The sequence below is a fragment of the Cheilinus undulatus genome, linkage group 8 (assembly GCF_018320785.1).
Source record: "Cheilinus undulatus linkage group 8, ASM1832078v1, whole genome shotgun sequence".
Lineage (NCBI taxonomy): Eukaryota > Metazoa > Chordata > Actinopteri > Labriformes > Labridae > Cheilinus > Cheilinus undulatus.
Genome location: NC_054872.1, coordinates 40,521,032 through 40,545,059, shown reverse-complemented (window position 1 = coordinate 40,545,059; position 24,028 = coordinate 40,521,032). Strand labels below are relative to the sequence as shown.

Here is a 24,028-nt window from a genome sequence, read left to right as displayed (position 1 = left end):
CAGAGGTCATAGGGTGACATAAATACAAAGAAATAACTTTTCAGTCAACTGAAGGATTTTACAGTCATGTACAAAAGGATTAGGCATGTATGCTAAGGATTCACTGCTGGGTCTGACATGCCACAATCTGGGGTGGGAAGGGGGGTGGAGTCAGGCGTGAGACATGTTGGCACACATGTATCGTGTGTCTCAGCCAAGGTCAAGCTCAGTGGCCTCTTTTTTGTCAGGGCCTTTTTACCCCAGGATAACGGATGCAGCTCATTGGCAGTTTTGGGCCCGTGGGACATCCACAGCAGGGGACCAGGGGCTTGTGGCAACCTTGCTACCAAACTGGATTGTACTCTAGGCCATGCTTACTTGCCATATCCACCCTGTACTCTGTCCTAAAGGTTTATTTTTTCAACAGAGCATTTTCCTAAGCCCCTGGTAATATGCAAAGACATCCAGAGCACAACCGGGGTTAACGGCCAATAGTGCCCTCAGACAGCTTAGTTGACAGATATACACCTTAGTTCAGCCTAAATTTTTGTCCCAGACATGCCTAGAAGTTCTGCACAGTACTGTATATAAAACCACTCTGACACCATGCATCCTTTCTAGGAAACATAAATCTTTTAAATTCCTCATAGACTCACCTATGGCAGATGCAAAAAGTACAGAGTAATATAAAAATGAAAGCAAAACAACCTCAGGAAGGCAAAGTAACTTGTTGCTATTGTGAGATTTCCCAGTTCCTATGTGAACTGGTATCTTTCCTCTGATCTTGTAATCTTTCCTCTCCAGCTGCTCAGAGCTGGACTCTGCTGTGCAGCTCCATCAGAAATGGATTCATTGGGGAATGATTGACCTTCAGTCAAGCAAACTGCGGACACAAAGTATGTGGAATTGCAAGTAAGGGGTAACCTACACCTTTCTGGACACAAGAGTTACTAAAATTTTAGGGAACCCCCTAAATTCATTCTTGGTTAGAAGAATCATGGTTAGAACCACACATGCTGTTTCCAGTCTTCATGGTAAGTAAAGCTAACTGGCTGCTAGCTGTAGCTGTATACTATCAGATTTTAAAGTGGAGACAATCTTCCTGTCTAACTATATGCAAGACTTCAAATGAGCATATTTACAAAATGTCTACTGAATACTTCTTTTTCATTATGACTCCATGAATACTTACAGGGGAAAAGTCAGACTCATCTTTGGCCTTGAAATACCATTCGACAGATGCCTCGGCTTCCACTTCACCCCTCATTTTACAGTAGATACAGCCAAGTTTGAAGCCTTTGTCAACCTCGGCTTCTGTGTCCGACTCCACCTCCACGCAGGCTCCATGGCACAAAGATGCTACAGAGTGAAAAAGCATGAAGAATGCTCAGTTAGGAACCATCTGGATCATTTCAACTACTCTGTCTCTATATGCAGGTCGCAGGCTTCAGAGGTTAGAGCTGTGGGTGGCTTTGTCCTCCTTTTCATGTTCCCATGACTCGAGGGAAAGCTTTATACATGACTGAGCTCTGTTTTTTTTTCAGTGTCTTAGGACTGGCAGGCAAGCTGTCTAAACAGCACTTTACAAACAATGTTAGCTACAGTAGCTGCTTTTTTTTTTTTGTAGTTTCATGTGCTTATCTCCAAAGGTCATTGCATGCGTGTTTTTTCTTTGTTATGGGCATAGCTTCCTTCTTGCATTGTTTTTATTTCCACTCATCATTTCAGCTTTTAGGTCTTTGTGAATTTGATTAATTTGGTTCTCATTTGTAAAGTAATTATATTTTAGGTGTTTGCTTGTGAAACTGAGAGGAAATAAAGAGGTTGCAGTGAGCTTTTTTTAATTTCTTGCATTCTGCCAATTGGTGACTGGGCTAAAACTCATATATAGAAGCGTGAATCTATATATGCCATTATCATCATGACACATACTTCTCATCGGCCGGGAGTTACACACCTGTAACTCCAAATGTTTCTCACACTGCACCTTGCAGTTTCCACTGAGACCTCAGCTTGGCTCTCAACCAATGATCTTGTGCAATTCTCAACTTTCACCTCTGGGGATGCTTTAGTTTCGATTCACAAGAGTGGAAGGAAAGGAGGGAGAGGACAGGAAACAACGCTGATCAGATGAATTCAGGACGAACTAGAATCATTCAAAGTTTGGTTGAGATTGACAGGGGCTGCTTATCATCCTTGTCCACATGTACACAACAAAGGACTACTTTGGCTCCCTGGGATGCAACATTGCAACACCGGAAAACAAATAGAAATGCCACCACATAGAAATGAAACAGGAGGGAAGGAAAGAGGAGGAAGGGAAGAAAGAGAAAGTTAGCATATGCTTGAGTATAAATAGCCATTTCTACAAAAGCATGGGAAAAGGTAGGGAAAAGGCTGGCTGACGTACTGCAGAGAGAGAAAGAAGGAAGAGATAAAAGGGGAGGAAAACGAGGGGCAAGGAAGGAAAAGGACAAAGTTAAGAACACAATTTAAGTCCTTAGAGGCCGCAGATTATAGACTTAAACATAAACAGACCCACTGCTACCACATTGAAATATAAAAACAGACGTGTTAAACAAACCCAGCATAAACCTGAGAATCACAAAACCTGTGCCTGAACTTCGACTGACATGGATATCAGTACAGATTCAGGAGTTAAATGCAGAAATATGGAGCCTCTTAAAAGGAATCACAGGATTGATATCTGCGATCCTTGTTATAGTAGTATGCATGCTGCTTTTCTTCACAAAGAGGAAAAGTAACGAATTTCTGGGTGTCTAATCTCATTATAAAGTAGTTTTGATTGTCAGTTTCCAGCCTATTTTTGTCTGATGAGCTTTGGATCCCTTCATAGACACTCAATGAATGTAATTGATGCCAATATTTTAAAGATTTCTGGGCTAGTTTCAGGTATCCTGTTAGGATTTTTACATCTCTTGACAAGGTGGTATAGATCTGAACAACTCCACTGTCCTCACTCACCGACCACTATATTAGGTACACCTGCTTATTAACATTAATGTCTAATCAATGGCATGGGTGCATTTAGGCATGTAAACATGGTCAAGATGATCTGCTGAGCTTCAAACTAAGGATCAGATAATGAAGATAGATCAGTGGTATTCAACTGGTCTTAGCTGCTTTTCAGTGGCCATGAATAAGCGCTTGGAGGAAAAAACTTTTTGCTTAAAGTCTATGATGTCCTTGGACATGACACTAAACCCCAATTTGCTCCCACTGCAGCGTTAGTGGTGTGTAAAGGGGTATGGAAGTGTATGAATGGGATTAGTTTATACTGATGGCCAATTCTCCATAGCAAACTCTGCCATTAGTGAATGAATGTGTGAGTGAATGGATAGGTGTAACCTGCTATGTAAAAGTGCTTTGAGTGGTCGGATGACTAGAAAAGCACTATACAAGCTCAAGTCCATTTACCATAGCTTCTGCTTTGTTCTCAAATAACGCTGATAGGTGTGACTCCTCCGCTGACACAACTCTGTACGGCTCTGAAAGTATAGTCACTCACTTAGTCACTCAGTCAGCTACATACACACCCATGTGTCGGGTGGCCTCAGCATTCAGCCTAAAAGCTAACGGCTACACAACACCACTTTTACTTGTTGCTGTTTTGGACTTTGGTGCTAGTTTTGCAAGAAAAACAGAGACACACGGTCATATAATGACTCCAGCCTGTGGTAAAGCAAGCAGTTCTTTATTAGTCTTTCACTGAACCAACCTCAAACCAGCTCCAGCTCTGCCCGAGCACCAGCACTGGGGCTGGCTTGGTGAAAAAGGAGTATTGTAGTGGTCAGTGGGGTTGATAACCTCTGGGTCACTAGTTGTTTTAATCTTGTTAAGCTTCTGTCTTGTTAAAACAATCAGCAAAAGTGAGAGAGAATTTGACCTAAGTTGTAATAAACCAACATTTCTTTAATAGCAGCATTTGCACAGTCCTGAGACCTGCTAATATAGTCCAGTTGAAAATTCCTTAATGTTTAAACCTTCAAAAATGGCTCCAGTTAAAGTGTGGTTTAACGGTTTTCAGGTTTTCTGGGGGGGTGGTCTACAAAATAGCTCCAGATTATTAAACAGACCTGAGTCAAACATCATTTGCTGTTCCAAATCTGTGAAAGAACAGGCGCACTTTCTCAATAATAAAGCTTAAAATACATATCTACATTTTTGTGGATTTTTTTTTCTTTTGGATAGCTGCTCTAATTAGCTTTCTTGTGTGTTACAAATAGGACTTGATTGTTTGTGTTAATTACAGCCTGCTGTAAGCTGCACCAGCTGTCAGTGCTGCAGCTAATCCTCGGCTGCCAATAGAGGTCGATGAAAGTCATTCATCACCTAGTGCCCCTGTAAAATCTCACAGGAAATCAACCAAGAGCCATTTTTCAAATGAGACACAGCTCCATTTCTGGTTAAACATTACCAAATAATGATGTTCTGACTCAAGTCTGTGGGAGATTAGATCATGTCAGCTTCTAACGTGCAAAAATCAGAGAGTACGAAGACGAGGAACGAAAATTCAAGAGCAAGACATCACATGCAGAAAGCACAGAAGGGTTTGAGATGGCTCGCATACTGACTGCTCGGAAATACAAGAGGAGAAAGGAGACACATTACAAGAACGAAGCACATGTTACAGCAGGAAAATGACTAAAGAAGACAAGAGAGAAAGTTAGTAACAGGACAGAAAGAACAAAAACAGATGAAAATTTGAGACAGAGAGGCAGTAATCCTGAGGGTGGGCAGTGACAAGGCAAAAGGTGGGATTGTGCAAGGTGAGCAGGGATGCTGCTGATTGTCACAAGCTGAGACAGCGAGTAAAGAAAACAATGAGTAAAGAAGACAGCAGAGGAGAGAGGAGGAGACAAATATGCAAGCAGATGCAAAAGAAACTGCACATCCGAAGTGCAGACTAAACAGAGGCATCACCAAACTGCCTCAGCAGCAGGTCACAAACACACAGGCCATCAGAAATGCAAACCCGTTGCATAATCTGTGGATCTAAGCTTTGGGATTATGCAACGGATATTCCAGAAATTGCAGATTAGGAGTTTTTGCTTCCTGACGGGGGGCTGACTGGTTAATCCCTCATATCAGTATCTGAATACCTACGAGGCCGACGAAGCAGAAAAATGGACTTATAGCTTTAGCCGCTCAAAAGACCATCCACCCACTGAGGTTAGCTAGCTTAGCATGTCACTGGAAGATAAAGTGAGCATAAAAAGGGTCAGGGATTTTTGCTGAACAGGCCTTTGACAAGGTGATAGGGAGGAAAACTGAATAAAAATAGACAAAGTTCTCAACATCTGTTTCCAAGGCGGGGTGACTCCAGACATAAACACATACGTCATAAAGTGTAGGCATACACAACCGGGGGGAATGCCAAGCATCCATGACATTTCCCTTGACACGCAGTGAGCAAGAGACTTTCCACTGGAACAAGAAAGCACCGAAGCAAACAGCTCTGTGAGCAACTCCTTCATTTATTCTACAAAGCTGGTAAAATGACACAGCTCTGAGAATAGCACACGCCAGAGGAATCCCTGTCGTATTTTCTGTCTTTACATCTTGTCTTTAAATAAATACTCCATTCACAGGAGAGCAGTTTCTGTTTTTTAGGGGATCCAAACACCAAAATAAGACATCAAACATTTCTCATACCCAGATTTTTAAAAACAAAAGCATGCAAAGAGAATCCTCAGTGAGTCAAAAATAAAGTTACCAAGACTTTTAAGAGGCTCTAAAGTAATGAGGGCATAACAGTGACAGAATAAAACTTTCTGACCATCGTTGAACACATTTCTCATAACATTAACTTTGGTGTCATGCTATGGAAGAGTGTGTCACTGCTTTAATAAAAGACACAAATATAAAAAACTAAAATAAGAAAAGGAAGCAAGCATCAGCAGATTTCACTCTCATATTATTTACAAATATTAAATGAAATGAAAAGGAAACCAGTAATACCTTTTCTGTTCAGTGCTGTCTCCAAAGAGCGATGTTTGTGACAAAAATATTTAAATACTGCAACTGTGAGCATGTTTTGATACCAGTTTAGATTCAGAACAACACAATTTTCTGCTGTCTTGTTGTCTGTTATTCTCACTTCATTTTTGCTTGTCTTAGGACTGTTGTAAATTTACAATTTTAAAAACTTGACATTTTTGAGTTTTCTAGCGTCAAAATGTAAGAGTTTTTTTAAACTTGAAAATTTAAATAATTCTTATAATTGTTTTGCAAATTCCTGACTTTTCAAACTCGGAAGTCTTTAGTTTGATTCTGTGTAAATATACGACTTTATAACCTCAAAAGTTTGGGGGGGCTTTTTCCTTACAAAAAAAAAAAAAAAAAAGACTTTTTTGCATAACAATTACCAGGTTATCTTCATTTTTGGCGCCCCACTAGGGGAGGCTGTAGACAAAGGCGATGATAAATGAACTTAAGCTTGTATAGAGCTTTTCTTATCTTCTAATGCCTGAAAGCTGCTGTATATTTACACACAGAGATTTACACCATATTCACGCACTGATGGTAAACACTGTATCCATCAGTTTGACCTCGTTCCCATTCACACTTTTTGCCAACTGTGCTGCTGTTTGTCTTGGAAGGGGCACTCTTTAAAAATAGATTTTTTTTCTATCTGACCTTGTTCTTCAAATGTATTTCAGTCAGGATCTCAATGGATAAAGGAGGAGCTGGGGTGGAGGAGGGTTGAAAAAAGGCAGCTTGCTAAAGGACTAGCAAAGAGTAGGCAGGCTAGAAGTTACATGGCGTGAGTAAAATTAGCCAACCGCACGCTTAAAAGCAAACCAGGTGGCAGTCATCTGATGAGGTCTTGCGTGAGATCGATTGATCTCAATTATATGGCAGTTCTTGACTTCAAAGCCTGCCTGTGCCAACGCTTTATGCTCAATTTAGTAAATCCATTTAGTGAGAGTGGATATAAGTAAAAGATTTAAAGAAATTCCTTTAAAACTAGAAAAGCACTCAGACCTCTGCCATTAGCCCTATCCTAGCCCTATCCAATAGTGAAGAATCCTTTAAAAACATTCCTGGATACAGACGGTGATCCTGATCACTCCCAAAATCTAATTCGCCGATTACTCCCTCCCCGGTGTGGTGGAGACACAGTGAGGCAAAGCATTGGCTTCACTACGTGTGGAAGTCATGGCAGAGGGTGAATATTCCTCTATTCCTCCCAGCGTTGTGAGTATTCTCTCTACAATTCTCTGCCTTTCTCTCTGTTACGCTCTGACTCGTCTCCTCAACTGGGCATGCATCTTTCAAACTCTACAAACTCCAAAACTTTGAATAAATTACTCATGTCCGCCATCTCCTGGTGTAAAGTGGCAACAGCGCAGACCTCTGCCATTAGCCCTAACTCCCAACAGTACAGAATCCTTTAAAAAAAATTCCTGGATCCAGACAGTGATCCGGATCGCTCCCAAAATCTAATCAGTTTTTCCAAATGCCATTTCTGACATTTCCTGGAAATTTCCTGAAAATTTCCGTCCATGACTTTTTGAGTTATGTTGCTAACAAACAAACAAACAAACAAACAAACAAACCCACCTGATCACATAACCTCCTTGGTGGAGGTAATAATCTTGATATATTTCTTTGCAAGCAAGAGATGAAAAAGAAGGGGCAACTACCCTGACCTTTGACCTACAGAACCTGACTTTGAGGACAATCCTTCAAAGCACTCTTGAGATATTTTGTTCTCAAGCAAGGTTGAAAGATGAGCATGTAGCCAAATGACCCTAACCTTTGACCTCTGATCTCTAAATCTAATTAAGTCATCTTTGAGTTAGAGAGGACACTTGTACAAAGTTCCAGGGAAATCCCTCAAATTGTTCTTGAGATTTATTTGATTTTCAGAATTGCCTAGATGGGTGTACAACTTGCAAACATATTGTCCACTGCCCTAGCTGCCCAGAGGTATAAAAGCACTCTCACATGGCACTGCTGCATGTTTGGAGTTAAGTGTTGTGCTCAAAGACATTTCAGATCAAACCGTGACCATCCAGTTGAGAGATTTTTGACTTGTCTACAGCTGCCCCATTTTAATCTTTTTCTCTTGTTTCCCTCCAGTTTCTTTGACATTCACATCTTCCCTTTCCTTTAAAATTCAGTTTTACAAGCGTCTTAAAAAAACATTTATGCAAGGACACTGTTACCCATCACACATGACAGATTCATTCAGACACCCCAGCACTAGGTGCATACTGCTCTGTATGTACACATAAAGATGAAGTCAAGAGCACAAGAAGTGACGAGAAAACGGGAAGTTTTGCAAAATAGAAGCTAATCTTTTCCCACATGCAAAATTAAGACGGTTTAATCAGTGCATGTGGGTGCTTAGAAACAGATTTGCGTTACATGCTTAAAGGATAGATGATTCAAGGTCTGATGTCTGTGTGTTGGCAGAATGCTTACAATGAATTTTCCTTGCTAACCTGCCAAGCCTCCTCTCTATCGACTGGCTGCACAGAGAGTTCAGGGGTAGAGGATGGTGTTAAATATGTTTAGTCTGGTCTGCTCCCTCCATTGATCACCTGTCTGACTGTTGTTTGTACATGAGAAACTCTATGGACCAAACTACAGGCCCTGAAATATCAGAGACAGAACTGTGCTGTCTATTGATGAATCCATGGCGCTGTCTGTGGTGCTGAAATATCAGACTGATTTATGATTGAGCCTTTACCTCTCAGTCCTGCCTTTCTGTAAGAGAGCCTCTCTGATCTACGATATTCTCAGAGCTATGTACCACAAATTGGCTATTCTTCACTAGTTGTAGGCCTTCATACCCGAGTGTAGTGTCACTTTTATAATAGTAATAAATGACAGTATGCCATCAAGGTTTGAGATATGGTTAGAGGCTCCCATTGGACAAATCTCTCCATGCTAAAATAAACACATGATTCATTGCAACTAAAATCTCAGCACCTCATTTCCTTTTTTATGTATATTGAGCAGACAGTACACCTACTAAGTGCAAAGTGTAAAGTAAGTTATAACTCATGTTGTAACTTTCTCAGCCTGAGCCACGCCTTAAATGTTAGATCATAAAAACCAAGTTAGAGCATGTATTAAACTAGGCTGCATTTGAACTAACATCCAGCTGGTGGAAACATGGTGCAAGCTGCCGTGCAACTGTTCCCACAGCCAATTATTCCTGAACCTTGGGGGACCAGAAGATGTCTTTCCAACTGCCAGCTATTGAACACTGAACAGTTGTTCTGAAACTAAAAAATAGCCCAAAATGACTGAAATGAAATTAAACAATGCTCATCTTTCAAAGACTGGCTTGGCTACAGTAACAGAACAAACTGTACTCTAAAGCCCTAAACACAAAACTTCACCATCAGGAAAGCTAACCAACCCAGACCTATTTGTGGGTAGAAAAAGTCTGGTGTTTGAGTTTCAGGTCTGCCAAAGAAGTTAGGAAAGGTTGATGGTTTAGAACAGTGTTTCCGCAGCATTTTCCCTCTGAGACACACTCATAATTTTGAATGTGTGCCTTTTTATAATTTTAGTAAGGGTAAGAGTTAAGGTCTACCTCCCGGACAGGGACCTGGTGTGTTAAACAGCAAAGCTGCAAACTTCTTAACAAAAGCAATGACTTAAAAGAGGCTAAAACTCCTCATAGTAAGGGGATATTGGTAGTCTTTAAATAATACCTGGATGTTATGCACAATGCAGTTATTCAAGGGGTTTTATTATTAGTATTGATTGTAGGAGTTTTATAAAAAGGATGTATTTTCCAGAAACGGGATGTCTGTCCTTAAGCTTGGCAAACTAATGGATCGGCAGGATTCCACGTTTGTTAGGCAGATCCTTGCAAAGCTTTAAGCTGGCATGCTTGTCCCTAGACCAGACCAATCAGTGTTATTTGTGGAGTGGCATTTGGCCTTCCAAAAAACTGTCTATAGTGTTGCCCTTATGGATGTAGAATATAACCTATTGCATGTATATGTTAAACAGTCCATCTGGGGTTAATCTGCCATATTTCCATTATTAAGCAGCCGGTATATCTAAACATTTAGCAACCGTAAGAGCTGATTTTCTTTTGTGTCCATCAGTCTTTATGTCCAGACAGGCCAGCTATAGTTTAAAAATCTCCCCAAACACAAAATGTTCATCATGTCCTGATTCATAAAGTGCGCGTCCTTGTCTGCCCTTGTGCCACACATACACAGACTGTCTCACATTCAGTTTCGAGAAGCACTACCTCAGTGAAGTAAGTGTATGAGAGGAGGGAGGAAGTGCGTCATCAAGCTGATAAAACATCGCAGCAGTGACAGCTCTTATGAGCTTCATGTTTATCTTCTTATTGGCCTGTCTGTCTACAAGACGTCAGGATTATCTTTTAAACATAAGCACACACAAAAACAACACTATAATCTACTTTCGTCTGTGTATTAAATTAAAGGTCAATATATTAATAAGTTTGGTAACATTATGAAAAGGATTATAATTTCCCATGAAGTCATGTTGATCATCATGAATGTCTGAGACAGAATAGCTTTTAATGTGATAACGAAGTGATCATTAGTGCCTGATTCTGCATGACATAATGGCCATAGCATGTGCTTATTTATTGGTTTAAGATGGACTGGCTGGAGTGCCGATACAGACGCTGCAGTGAGTGAACACAAGTTAGGTAATATGCCGATGTATGACGACAAAGTGGACCGCTTATGGGAAACCTAAGTGCTGTGAATTGTTTCATTATAGCATTCACGTAACCGAGAATGCTTTCAAGCTTGATTTTTCATAAAATAGTTAAATCCCATAGAACAAATTACCTTTTATGCATACCTTTATACCCGGTCTCTCCCCCCTTATCCCACACTGACCAGCATCTTCTCTGGCTATTGGCTGGTTATTTTTTATGCCTCCACACTGGTGCTAGGCAGGGCAGGAGACTTTATGTTTTCAGGATGTTCATATGTAATAATCTCCGGATTTTTTTAAACCCTTAAAATGTCCACTGTGACTCATGAATAAAGGGATTGGATTAGTGATTGGGGTGTAAGGTTTAAGGTATTTGTATTCACTCTTTCGGTGCATGTAGTCAAACGACACCTGAAGTACACCTGAACTATTTAAAGAAAGGGAAAAAAAGAATACAAATATGAAAGTGTTTACTGCCAATCCAGGTGGCAGTCATGATTTTAAGTGTTTGCTAACCACTATTAAACAACCAACGAAGAATAGAAAGAAGCTGGCAAAACAAAAAAAACATGAAGAAGAGAAGTTTGCTCCCGTAGGTAGAGCTGCAGAGCCAGGCTTTTCTCCCTCTTCATCTCCATGCTGTTTTTAAAAAGCCTCCAGATTTGAAAGCGGAAAGGGTCAGAGATATTACCATTGCTGATACATTTCTAAGGCTATGCACAGACCAAGCATGTATTTAAGCACTCTGGCTCCATTGCAACGTCCCATCTAGTGTTTGCACGAGCCCGTTAGGTTACATGCTCGTGACTTGCAAGTGAACGTGGCATCTCAAGAACACTTTTATGGATCTTCTCCAGCACAAATGCTCACCCTGACTCAAAAATGGCCTCATTTGATTTTGGAGGTTGCATGTCAGAGATCAAGTTCACTGGACCACATACTCATCACTCGCTTGTGAACATGACGGTGCTTTCACTGTGCCGGCATTATATCTATCAGGGTCATTAAACCTCCAGTAGTTACATCTAGTTTGAGTTGTATGTTTCCTTGTTGATCACAGCCTTGTTTAAAATGAAATTGAACTTAAGGATAAACGCAAATGCTGGACTGTTTTGTAAGTGTTACTTAGTAAAAGGTTAGTTCTCAGCTCTGCAAATAAAAATGGAGCTGAGCATGAGACCATCCTGTTATTCTAAGCCCCTCTTTAACCCCCCAACCTCACAGACCTCTGGCACACAGCTGAAAGAACAAGGACTTAATATAAATGCATCTGTGCACATGTAACTTGCAATTAGGTCACGGCACAGTATCTTGCTCCAGATTAGCAGGTTACAATCAATGTGGCAATTACAAAAAGCCTCAAATAGGAAATTAACCCCTCTATAGAAAAAGATGTGTGCAGATTCTGGCAGCAGCTGCAGGCTGGAGCACAAATGAGCGACTGTTTGACTCTCTAAAAATTACATGCATGCTTTTGTTCAAACTGTGAGGCCATGCAAATCAAGTGCATAAATCAGGACTTATTGTTCATAGCACCTGCTGACTGTATGGGCAATACAGATCGCTATATCCACTATGACTGAAACAGTCATGACAAGATAAATAACACCAGCTGGTACAATCATTGAAGATGTTGACCAGGGAAGCGAGCCAGAAGAAAGCACAACCTTTGCTGTGCCAGATTCTATCAAATTATTCAATTTTTAAAGGAAGATCTTCCAGAAAAACAAAATCTGTGAGAGCCTTGAGCCCTCAGGACAAACATCCTTCACTCCAATGAGCTCAAATAGCATCACATGGCAGAGTTTTACAGTAAAAACCATAAATCAGGCTTAATGGTTTCTTAAAATTGCGCTTCAGTGCATTACTCCAAAAGTTATAATTCATTTATGCTCCCCCTCTGCTACTTAGAGTGATGAGCTTCTCTGTAATGTGATTTCTACTCCGTTCAGACGCAGTGGTCTGGATGGGGTGATGGAATGGAGGTGACGTCTAAATGGTCCAGGGAAGGAGAGGTGGTGTGGTTGTTCAAACATCCTGTTTACAGCGAGCTCTCTCTGACCATAAGATCGAGCTGGAGACCGTTTGCAGACTAAATGGCTGTGACTGCAGAAACAAAGCGTCTCTGTTGTTTCTGTCAGGTATTAGAGGCTTTATGAGCCTCTGGTCTGCATTTCAGATAACAACACATGACTCTGTCATATGACGGCCTATTCTGAATCAAATATCGTGACAATGCCTCATAATTTTAGCCTGTTTTTAATTGTTAAATCCTCCTGAAACAATTATTAAAAGGGAAAAACATTCTTTCATGATTTATTTATCTTAAGCCAAGATATTCAGGAGACTGTCTGAGCTCCCTTTCTCCTCTGAAAGCAAACGTCCGTCATTCAACGAGCATTTAGCATCGCTGAGCTACAGACAATAATTTTAAGGCTTCATGTTATGACTATTATCATCTGTATCTACACAACATGAAAAAGTAGAGATCTGTCCTAAAATAAGTATTTTTTTATCTCTTGTTTTCCTATTTATAGGTTCCTGTTTAAGGATTATTTTTACGGTAAACATTTCTGACAGAGTACAAGTGTCATGTTAAAAAAAAGAAAAATACAGTTTCGTGGTTAAAGTTGTTATGTCACAAAAATAAGGTTTTCTTTTTCATCTTTGGTTACATAGTCATGTTTTTAAAGTCAGTTTCTGTCTTTAGTCTTTTAGCAATATTGTTACAAGGAAGCTAAAGAGTTCATTTCAGCAGTGGACTATTGCTAGGAGTCTGGATCTTCATCACCAGTTTCAAAAAAGTTGGGACACCGTGTAAAATGATAATAAAAAACAGAATGCAGTTCATTGCGAATCTCATAAACTCATATTTTATTCACAATAAAACAACAACATATCAGATGTTTAAACTGAGATATTTTAAAATTTCATGAAAAATATTTTTAAGTTTGATAGCAGCAACACGTTTCAAAAAAGTAGGGCCAGCGCATCAAAAGGCTGGTAAAGTGAGTAAACTAATTGCGTTAATTGGCAACAGGTCAGTAATTTAGCATTAAAGGAGCATTTTAGAGAGACGGAGTCTCTCAGAAGTAAGTATGAGCAGAGGTTCACCAACCTGCAAAAACGGTCTAAAAATGTGGAATAATTTCAGAAAAATGTACCTCAATGTAAAATTGCAAAGACTTTGAATATCCGTTTCAAGTGTTCCACAGCCACCGTCAGTCAGTATTACTCACTGAGTAAAAGTAAAACTGTGGAAAAAGCATTTCTTAAGATGAGTTAAAATTTTAATGAAACTTTTTACCCCATAAACAATGAAACAACACCACATTTATGCTGTCTTGAGATTTTTGCTTTTTCTTTGGTGTCATTCTGAGCAGCAAGCGAGGCAGCAAGCTTTCCAGCATATTGGTTTAGAGTCACTACATGTTAATCCATGTATGTTCTGTAAAAACAAAGTTTTAATGAAATCTGTGGATTCATGTTGGTTTTTAATTGTGAACTAGATTTTTTTCTATTCACAGAGGAGCTGTTCTATTTTTTTTCCTCACATTTTTTCTCCGTCGTCAAACTTAACTCAGAGGGAGCCTGGTGTGAAAGAGCGTAGGTGGAGCTTTTCATCACATTTAACTGAGAGTTTTTTTGTCTCTTCTTGTCACTTTCCAGCAGCTTATTAATTTTAATCTCCTGTTTTATTTTTAGGAAACGATAATCCACACTGAGAGACACAAAAAAGCACAAGCTGCTATTTTTTCTCACCCTCAGTCTGTTCCTCTGTCCTCTTTTTTTCCTGAGGATTTTATCCAATTTTCAGTCTCACTTCTGTCCTCATCCATGCGTCTGGTTCCAGATGTTTGTACTTTGATTAGTGATTAACTAACCCATCGTCTCCTTAAACAAACTAGATGCTTCTGTCGGTTTCTGTGTTGAACTTTTTTGCAGTCTTCTCAGTGACTCAGCTCTTGTCGCTCTGCCTGCTTTGCTTCATTTTGCCAGTTCATGTTGATGAATAACACCCTCACGTGTTTGTATGTTTGTTGTGCCAGTGGAGTGATGGAGCAGATGGTAGGCTGTTAAGTGCTCAGTTAATCTCTGGTTTAATGCATTGCTTCCTGTTTGTGGTCACGGTAAAATCCCACTGTTTGTGTTTTAACTTGGTTTTAAAGCTACAGCATGATGAATTTTGTGCACTGAAATCTAAAAATGACTTAGACAATGTCCACGCCTGTGTTATATATGTATTTCTAGTTAAAATTACCTCAGTTATTTCAACAGTTTTCAAAGCAGGAGAAATTCTTGATTATTAAAGTGGCCATGCCTTGTTATGGCAGCCACCATGAGGGCCAGTGTGACTATTTATAGCTTTCACATAACATCACACACTCAGCAGTGCCAAACAGACTTTTAATGTTGCAGCTGATCGTTGTCTTAACAAAATATGACCATCCTTTAAAAACCATAACAGATCCAGAACACTGACTAACAGCTGACAGTGATCCTGAACTAGCTAATTAGCAATCCCCTAGATGTTAATGAAGAAAGTCTTGCCCTTCACTTCCTGAACAGCATCACTGACAAAAAGCATCAAAAATACTTAAAGCTGTCCATACTTTTGTAAGCTTTAATTCTGGTGCATATGCAAGAGCTAAAACATCACAGGAATTAAGTTCTCATTCAAACTTCTCAATCTTAGCAATATAAATAGCCTTCTAAGTGCTGGTGACAAAAACTTAGTTTAAATTAAGCATGCATGATATTACTGACATATGAACATTTCATTTACAATGGATACACTATATGGACAGAAGTATTTGGCCACACCTGTTGAATTATTAATTTCTGGTGTTTCAATCATACCTGTTGCCACAGGTGTGTAAAATTTAACCATGATGTCTCCATTTGAAAACATTTGTGATTCAAAAGAAGTCGTTCTGGAGAGCTCAGTGACTCAGTGATTGGTACTGTGATGGATGCCACCTTTGCCATAAAACAGTTTGGGAAATTTCATCCCTGCTGGATATTCCAGAGTCAACTGTAAGTGATATTGTTGGAGAGTGGAAGCGTTTAGGAACAACAGCAACTCAGCCATGAAGCAGAAGACCAATTAAAATCACAGAGCAGGGCCAATGACTGCTAAGGTGCATGGTGCACAAAAGTCACCAATGCTCTCCTGACTTTATAGCCGAAGAGTTCTGAGCTACCTCTGGCATTAATGTAAGCTCAAACACTACAGTGGGAGATTCATGGAATGGGTTTTCATGGCAGAGCAGCAATATGCAAGCCTCACATCACCGAGTCCAACGGTAAGCATTAGATGGAGCGGTGTAAAGCACGCTGACGCTGGACTGTGGAGAAGAAGAAACATGTTCTGTAGAGTGACGGATCCCAATAATTTGTTTGGCAGTTAGATGGGTGAGACCAGGTTTGGTGGATGCCGGGATAACATTACCTGTCTTGTTATGTTGTGCCAACTGTGAAGTTTAGTGGAGGAGGGATGGTGGTATGGGGCTGTTTTTCATGGTTTGGGCTGGGCCCCTTATGCTATGCTTTCAGCTTTTCAATTCCAACATGACTGTGCCCCGATGCACAAAGCAAGGACTATAAAGACATGGTTTGATGAGTTTGGTGTGGAAGAACTTGACTGGCCTCAACCCCACTGAGCACCTTCGGGATGAACTGGAATGGCGATTGTGAGCCAGGCCTTCTCGTCCAACATCAGTGCCTGACCTCATAAATGCTCTGCAGAATGAATGGACTCAAATTCCCACAGAAACACTCCAAATAAGGCTGCACGGCGGTGCAAGGGTTAGCACTGTCGCCTCACAGCAAGAAGGTCCCTGGTTTGCCTCCCAGTCAGGGCTTTTCTGTGCAGAGTTTGCATGTTCTCCCCGTGCATGCGTGGGTTCTCTCCGGGTTCTCCAGCTTCCACCACCAAAAACATGCTCATTAGGTTAATTGGTGACTCCAAAATTGGCCATGGGCGTGAATGTGAGTGTACCTGGTTGTCTGCCTCTATATGTCAGCCCTGTGATTGACTGGTGACCAGTCCAGGGAGTTCCCCCACCTCTCGCCCAATAACAGCTGAGATAGGCTCCAGCCCCCCCCGATCACAAACCAGATAAGTGGTATGGAAAATGGATGGATGGATGGACACTCCAATAGTTCTCCAACAGCTCTTTCACAGAGTGAAAAGTGTTAAATGCCACTGCTCCATGCTTTTTTGCCTTCTAGGCCTCTGCTCAGGTCACAAGACTTAAAGTTATGAATGCATGACGTGTTTATTGTGGCTGAGAAAACACTGGAGGTTAAGTCATAGACTGCTATGAATTCAACATAATAGGAGGGAGAAAAGCTGTTAAAGGGGCCTTGCTGGACACCAGAATGCTTTGAGGGTAGCTTATGGTGCAAACCAAGAAGACCACTTTTAACAGGTTTTTTCCCTCATTATGAAAAATTATCCACAAAACAACATATCACTCATCATGTTTTATCATTTAATCACATTTGTTTCTCCGTTCCTCTATTCTATGATCTTTATCTCAGTCTTAAATGCATTCAGTTCTTTGAAAGTGATGTCAGTGGGCTGTTTTCATGAAGACGTGTTACAAAATAAATCTCCAGGTTGTAAATTAAGAGACGAGGCTATGATCATAAGTTTTCACCGACAGGATGGTGAAGGATGATTTCTGTGCAGAGCTTCATGAGGCAGTCAGCAGACTGACAGTAACTTAGAGGTGATGGATTACAGAACGTCGCTGGGGAAGGGAGGGGGGCCTCCATCTCACTGGAGGGTGTTTTTCATGCCATAAAAGAATGAATGGCAGCAAATGGCTTCTTGTGAAGGTGGGAAATTGAGCTGTGATACAGACGCCGGGAGGAGGAGTGGAGAAGAATGAGAGCAAGTAAGATGATTGGCACAAATTTAAAGGAATGTTTGCTCTTTTCAAAATAATTTGTTGACTCCTGTTTCCCTGGGTTGTGGTTGCTTAAAGCAGGCATCTAGCTGAGACTTGACTGAAATTCACACTGCAAAAACTTAAATCTGCTTAAGTGTATACGTCCAACTTCCAGGCAAGTCTATCTTATTATAGTTATCATAAGCCACATTCCCCTGACAAGTCAAGATATAAACAATTCAGGCTTTCTTTTTTCCTTTTTACATCTTGAAATAAAATGATTCTGGTATAGAGTTAGTATAATGAAGCATTTTTGACAAGAGACCAAACAAATCCACTTGCTAAGTTTAGATTTTCTTGTGGTGTAAAAGCTGAATTTCCTGCAGCACATGCACAGATTTATGCAGCGTTGACACACAGAATCATCATCTTAGTTTGCCCGTTATTATCTTCAGTGTTTTATTTTGCTATTCCTATTTAATGCTGCTTCTGTCTTGATGCACATCTTTCTGTTTTTATTATAAAACATTTTAGTTGCATCTTAATGCGTAAACACAGATCATCAGATTATTACCAAATGTACAAATGTACAAAACATAGCCTAAACTTTTTTTTCTCAACAAGAACTCACTGAGACTTGACTTGATTAAAGCATCTTTAGACATTCTCATTAACTATTTCTTCTTATTGCTGGATTTTAAGGGTGAGTTAAAAGTTCTGTCTCTAACTTCTTCAGTTTTTATCATTGAACATCTTTTTGTTTCTGTGTCATACTCACTATCACTACTGTCTTCAGAAAGTTTCATCAGGCAGGATTTAAAAAAATAGAGAGAAACCATAAAGCTGACAAAGAAAAATGATGGTCTTCAAAAATCTAATGAAGTCAATGATTTTTTTCAACACCATCACACCAAAAAAGGAGTCTTGTGCACCAAATATTGGAACATTTCGTTTAAGGAATGAGGATTAACAAAGAAAAGACTTGATGGACCTGCCTGAAACTTCACAACTTGTTCATTCATAAAACTAATATTTACAGCTGATATAGGTTGTTTGCAATCATGTGATCCTGCTGACGCAGGAATGTCTGATAGGGGTCAGGAAGTGGGCGACAGCCACCAGGAATGAATGGGAACGGAGTAAAGTTAGTACCTGACAGCTCTAGATGGACCTCCATGCTGCAGTTTGATCCCTACACTTTAAATAACAGGATTTTTTCTAGATTTACCTGGTGATTTACCAGCCCTGCAGACCTGAGGTCTAGCATCGTCTAGGTAGATGAAGGAAGACAAGTCTTGAGTTATTTAACTGAAGAGGCTAGTCAAGCCCCCTTAACATATAAAAAACCCTAACTTTGTTACAAAAATGCTTTTAATTGAAATGATGATATACCATCACCTGAATAAACCTTGTGGGGTGAGTGATCGAGTAATGATTTGCAGTTCACAAACAAGCCTGTGCTACGAAACAGTTCTTTAATGTGAGCTATACCTCCAGTTTGAGTGCCAGTTTCCTTTCCTCCCTCCTTAGTTGTTATTCCACAATTAAAAAGCTAATCTGGTGCCAAATGAAGAGCCGTTTGGGAGTCAAACAGCCAGCTCTACTGAGCTGAGACAAATGATCTGAATCTCTAAACAAAGATGGATTTCCCATCACAACGAACAAGGCTGGATGGACAATGGCTGAGGAAACCTGGGTAAGATCGATCAGGGTTTAATGCGCTAGGCCACGGAAAACTACTGAACCAAACCATACAGGAGCGGGGTGTGACACCACTCGTCCAAGCTTCAGATCTTCTACCGTTTGTTGCCATTTTCTGCCCTGTTTTGACGCAAAAGTAGCATAAGAATGTTTTTATTTTTGCAATTTGCATGCTTGGCATAGTCATAGACGGCACTAAACATGGTCTTTTGGGAGCGTTTCTCTTTGCAAAAATCCCTTTTTCGCCCTCATTTGGAGTCCTCTGCTGCTGCAAACAGCTGATATTCACAGTCGAAATATCAGGTGTAAAGATTGGCAGAAATGTTCATATCTGCTGTTACCGATATAGTGCCAATAATATCCAGCATCCCTAACAAAACCACACCATAAAGGCAGAACTGAATGCATCCAAAAGTAACACACAAGAAAACTGTACAATGGCCACTGCTCAGCAGCTTTGAATACACAACAGCTTCTATTTGTGTTTAAGTTTGTGTGTGCCATCAACTTAAACAGCCACATGGCCTCATCTCATTACTCTGAAAAATGAAAAACCCTCAACATCTGGGCTTTTAGTGAGCAATCCAGCACAATAATGGAATCAAAAACACTCACACATGCACAGCTCAACACTCCCAACACATGTCCATTAAACATCAGCAGATAAGGATGCATAACAGCATGAGACAGTGACAGAGAACAGCTCTACACTAACAAACTTTACATTCGATGGTGGTGTAGTTGTATGCATGCTGAGGTGATTCCATCACAGCATCGTCATGGTAACAAAACACTGCCCACTCACCTTGGAGTGCCAGGAGGGCCAGAGGTAACAGCATCATCAGGTCCTTCAGTGCAGACATCCTGACGGGAGAAAGAAGACTGGTGGTGCCTCGTAAACAGCGTCACAACACGCCCCACTCACTCTCTCACTCACTCGCCCACTCACTCACTGACACTTCACAACAGAGGAAGAGACAGATCTACACAAGAGATGTCCTGGATTAACACTGAGAGGAGGAGACTGCTGGGACTCTGGGTGTGGTCCTCCCTCCTGTCTTCTTCTCCTCCTTATTGCCAGCTGATATTAAAGCTGGACAGACTTGAGGGTTGGTCTTCTAGTTGATCTTCTTAAAAAGCTTTCAGCTCCAGCAGGAGAGGAAGCAGCAGCGTGCCTCTTCTCTTCAACCTCCCAGGTTCTAAATCTATGTTTCTGTCCAGCCTCTGTCTGAGCGAGCGTGTAGAGTTTCCAAAGGGTGCAATCACTCCCAGTGTCAGGTTTCGGCCTCTTGTCAATCCAAAATGGGCCTTTGTTCAACTATTTATACAGCGTGGCACACCCTTAGACCTGTTTGGCTTCACGCTGAGGATCTGCTATCCCAACTGGAAGATCTGCTCCAAAGTGTGCAATGGAAAAATGGAAGATGCTGATTGAAAAAGGAGCGAAAAGCTGTAGTGATTGTGCAGGGAAGTCAAAACAGCTTTTCCTTTAGTGCACGTGTGCAGGTGGCCAAAAAAGGAGGGTCAGTGTTTGTCACAGTGTGAGTGAAATGGAAGCAGAAAGAGAACTCCTCTTTGGCTTTGGAAGAAATACAATTATTCTATTACTATTGCCTCATCTTAGTGTTATTGCTGTCTTTCTGCGGTCTAAGTTGCACCTTCTTTCTTACATAGCTCCTCAGATGGACCTAGAAGCTGTGATCCAGGCTTTTGATTTATTCAAGCAAGATCATGCACATTGTTTGCACATCACTTAAACCATCTGCTGTCTGCATGTGGAGCTCTCAGGCTGGACTGCAGCTGCACAGGTGTCTCAAATGGGTCACCACTACATGACACAAAGACTAAAAACAGGACTCAAAGGCATGCATCGATCAGCAAAATGGGGCTATTTATGGACAGCCTGCTTTCTGTGCGTCTTTGGAGGCTAAAATACGCGCTATTCTTTTGTGCATTCCAGCAACGTGGCTATAAATTAATTATAGGTCTCTATTTTTAAGAGGCTGGAATCAAGTTATTTTGAAAATCGCTTAAACCCCCTATGTCCTCCTCTAAAATATACCAATCTACGCGTCCCTTTACTGCCACCTCATTAACAAAATCACTTTGATATAAATAAACCTGGCTTTTCCTCTCACTGGTATCCTCTCGGCTTATAGATGGGTCAGAGGTTGACGGCTTCCATGCCGCGTCAGGCTCTCAGATCCCGGACGTGCTTCTCCTCACACCGGGGAACCGTCCGAGAGATTTTAGGAGTAAAACAGGACAGCAACAAAAAATGAAGATCCTCCTTCTTCTTCTTATTGCCTTCAGTATAAAAATTCACGGTGGGCAGTGTCCGTTGATGACCCCAGTCTTCCTCCCGGACAGGCACAGCGACACCTCAAACATGAAAAAAAACGCAGAGGGACGCTCGCGCGTGCAGACACGAAACCAGAAAGGTCCAGAACTGACATGATGTGTCAGCGCGAGGATGCCGCGCTAATCAGTCTTTGGGATGGGTGACGGCTGGGGGGAGGGAGGTGCATAAAGGAGGAGGAGGAGGAGGAGGGAGAAGGGGGTGTGATGCACTGCAGTAGCAGAGGGATGGAGACGAGAGGAGGAGGAGAGAGAAGTATAGAGCCGTTGTTATGGCAACAGTGATCATATGTAATGTTTTCATCCCTTCCAGAAACCCCCACGTGTTTGTAAAGGATACAACTATCAATATCAGCCCCACATACATTATCATCATGTTAAAGTGGATCTAAGAGTGGCTCGGTTTACTGCCAAAATCACTGCTCTCCATTTATTATCATCAAAGTTTCTAACAACAATATAGGTTGAGCTTTGTCAAAGCAGTGTTACATAATAGTGAACAACAAGGCTAAGTAAAGTAAACATGTCTGATCACAGCCAGCTGATACTTTAAAACATGAAGACAGTTCACACATGTCATAAATACAACCACATATATGCATACAATCTTCAAAAGCAAGCATCATACATACAGTAAATGCATCATGTAAGATACTCGTTCCCAACTTGTGATCCAGGACCCCCAAGGGGCACCAAAGACTCTGCTCTTTCTGCTCTGAGGTACTCAGATCTAACCTGACACGCCAGATGGATGTGTTTCACACAAAGCTTCAATAGGAAATGTTTGAGAAAAGGCAGAGGCTTTGAAAAACACTCAGAGTATGATTGGGTTAACTTTCTGTCTGTCACATCTCTACAGGCCAATCAGAGCAACAAAACACGTGATGGAGCACAAAACACATAAGGGAGCTGCTATCAAGCTGTGCCTGTGCAGCTACTGAGGAATAACGCGAAACATAGCGACTATAGACATGTAAATACTCGACTTTTGTCGTTTTTGAAGAGAAAACAACTCACTTGTTTGTTAATTCTTTTAACGAAGAAATGTTAAGTTCTGATAAAACTGGCGATTTAGCAGAATCCACGCTAAGCTCTCCCTCAAAACTGCTCCAGCTCTTGCTGCTGCTTGTTTACATCAGGACTCTGCTGTGCCTGAAAGTACTGCCCCTCATCGCTGATTGGTCCTGTCACTTTCTAACCGGGCCCAAACGGTTCAGATGGGAGCTTTGCAAGATGGATTTGCCAGTGAAAAAAAACAGGAAACAGGCGTATCCATCTGCTTTGAAGGTTAACTCAGATCCACATTTGAACATACAGTATTAAAACATGCTCACACTTACTGTATAATAGGGGTGTAACGATCAATCAATGTACATTGATTGGTTGATTAATTATTTAATCTGATCAGTAGAAAGAAAAAAACATCCATCAACACTATCACCTTTAAGCTATGCTGTTATTTTGAAATCCCCCTGCATGACTGTTGATAGTTCCCACCTGTGTGTCATCCTGAATTTACAAACAAGCTAGCAGTAAGCAGGTTAGCAGCTACACGTTGAAATTACCACCTTTTTTGCCTTCTACGTTTGCATGTCTTTTGATTTTTGTACGATCACCAAGAGATCATTTAGGAATAGAATTTTACCTTCCCTTCTATCTACTGGAGGCTGCAGTAGTCTGAGTGATGTCTGATCCAGGCTCTGCAGCTAAACAGAGAGGGAAAAGTGCGAGTGCATGTTTTTATTTTACTTTAACTTTTAAATAACTAGCTGTGCCTGTGGCTTGGCAGTCATAACTAGTAAAACAAAACAAGGATTCAATTTTAGTTGAGTGAACATGATTTGCTTTACATCTTTAGCTCATTTGCAGAGGTATACACAACAATTGTTCTCTTTTAAAAGTGCAGTTCCTCTGGTTAAAATTCACTAGAGTAAAAGTGAAAGTACTAGTCTATAAATCTACTAAAGTAGAAGTAAAAAGTATTTGATTTAAAGTTTACTTGGGGCACTGAGTAGCTATAGTACAGTAAAATATGTTTTTCCTTTACGGCAAGAACAACAAGAGAGAAGTTACTTTTATGATAAAGTTGAATGAACTGCAAAATTGACAGTATTAGTTAAACTTACAGAGTTTAAGTTAACATTCTAAAAGTGTATCAGTCCCCCCTATATAGTTGAACTACACTTTTGAAAGTGTTAAATATTTACAATTTGACAGAGCTGCAGTCACTCTTAGAAATCTGTGTCAACGTGACTCTCCTCTGGTAATACAAAAGCAGAGTCAGCCTCATAGCAAGACAATGCATACTGATAAAAATATGCACCATGCATTCTTTAGGAACACCTAAAGTCACAGTCAGGAACTCTAACTCAGTGGATAACTTCACTTATGGTGCA

The 24,028-nt window shown here is 40.7% G+C and overlaps 1 protein-coding gene across 2 annotated transcripts in view; it reads right to left on the bottom strand.

Moving 5' to 3' along the window:
- scn1ba (sodium channel, voltage-gated, type I, beta a) overlaps nt 1-21,196 on the bottom strand; it is a 29,745-nt gene extending 8,549 nt beyond the window's left edge. For both annotated transcript variants that reach the window (XM_041793910.1, XM_041793909.1), the window contains exons 1-2: nt 20,080-21,196; nt 1,172-1,338 (exon numbers count right to left, since the gene is read on the bottom strand). In XM_041793910.1, the coding sequence (XP_041649844.1) occupies nt 1,172-1,338; nt 20,080-20,137 (225 nt within the window). In that variant the 5' untranslated portion in view covers nt 20,138-21,196. The remainder of the gene's footprint in view (nt 1-1,171; nt 1,339-20,079) is intronic.
- Nucleotides 21,197-24,028: the final 2,832 nt, after the last annotated feature.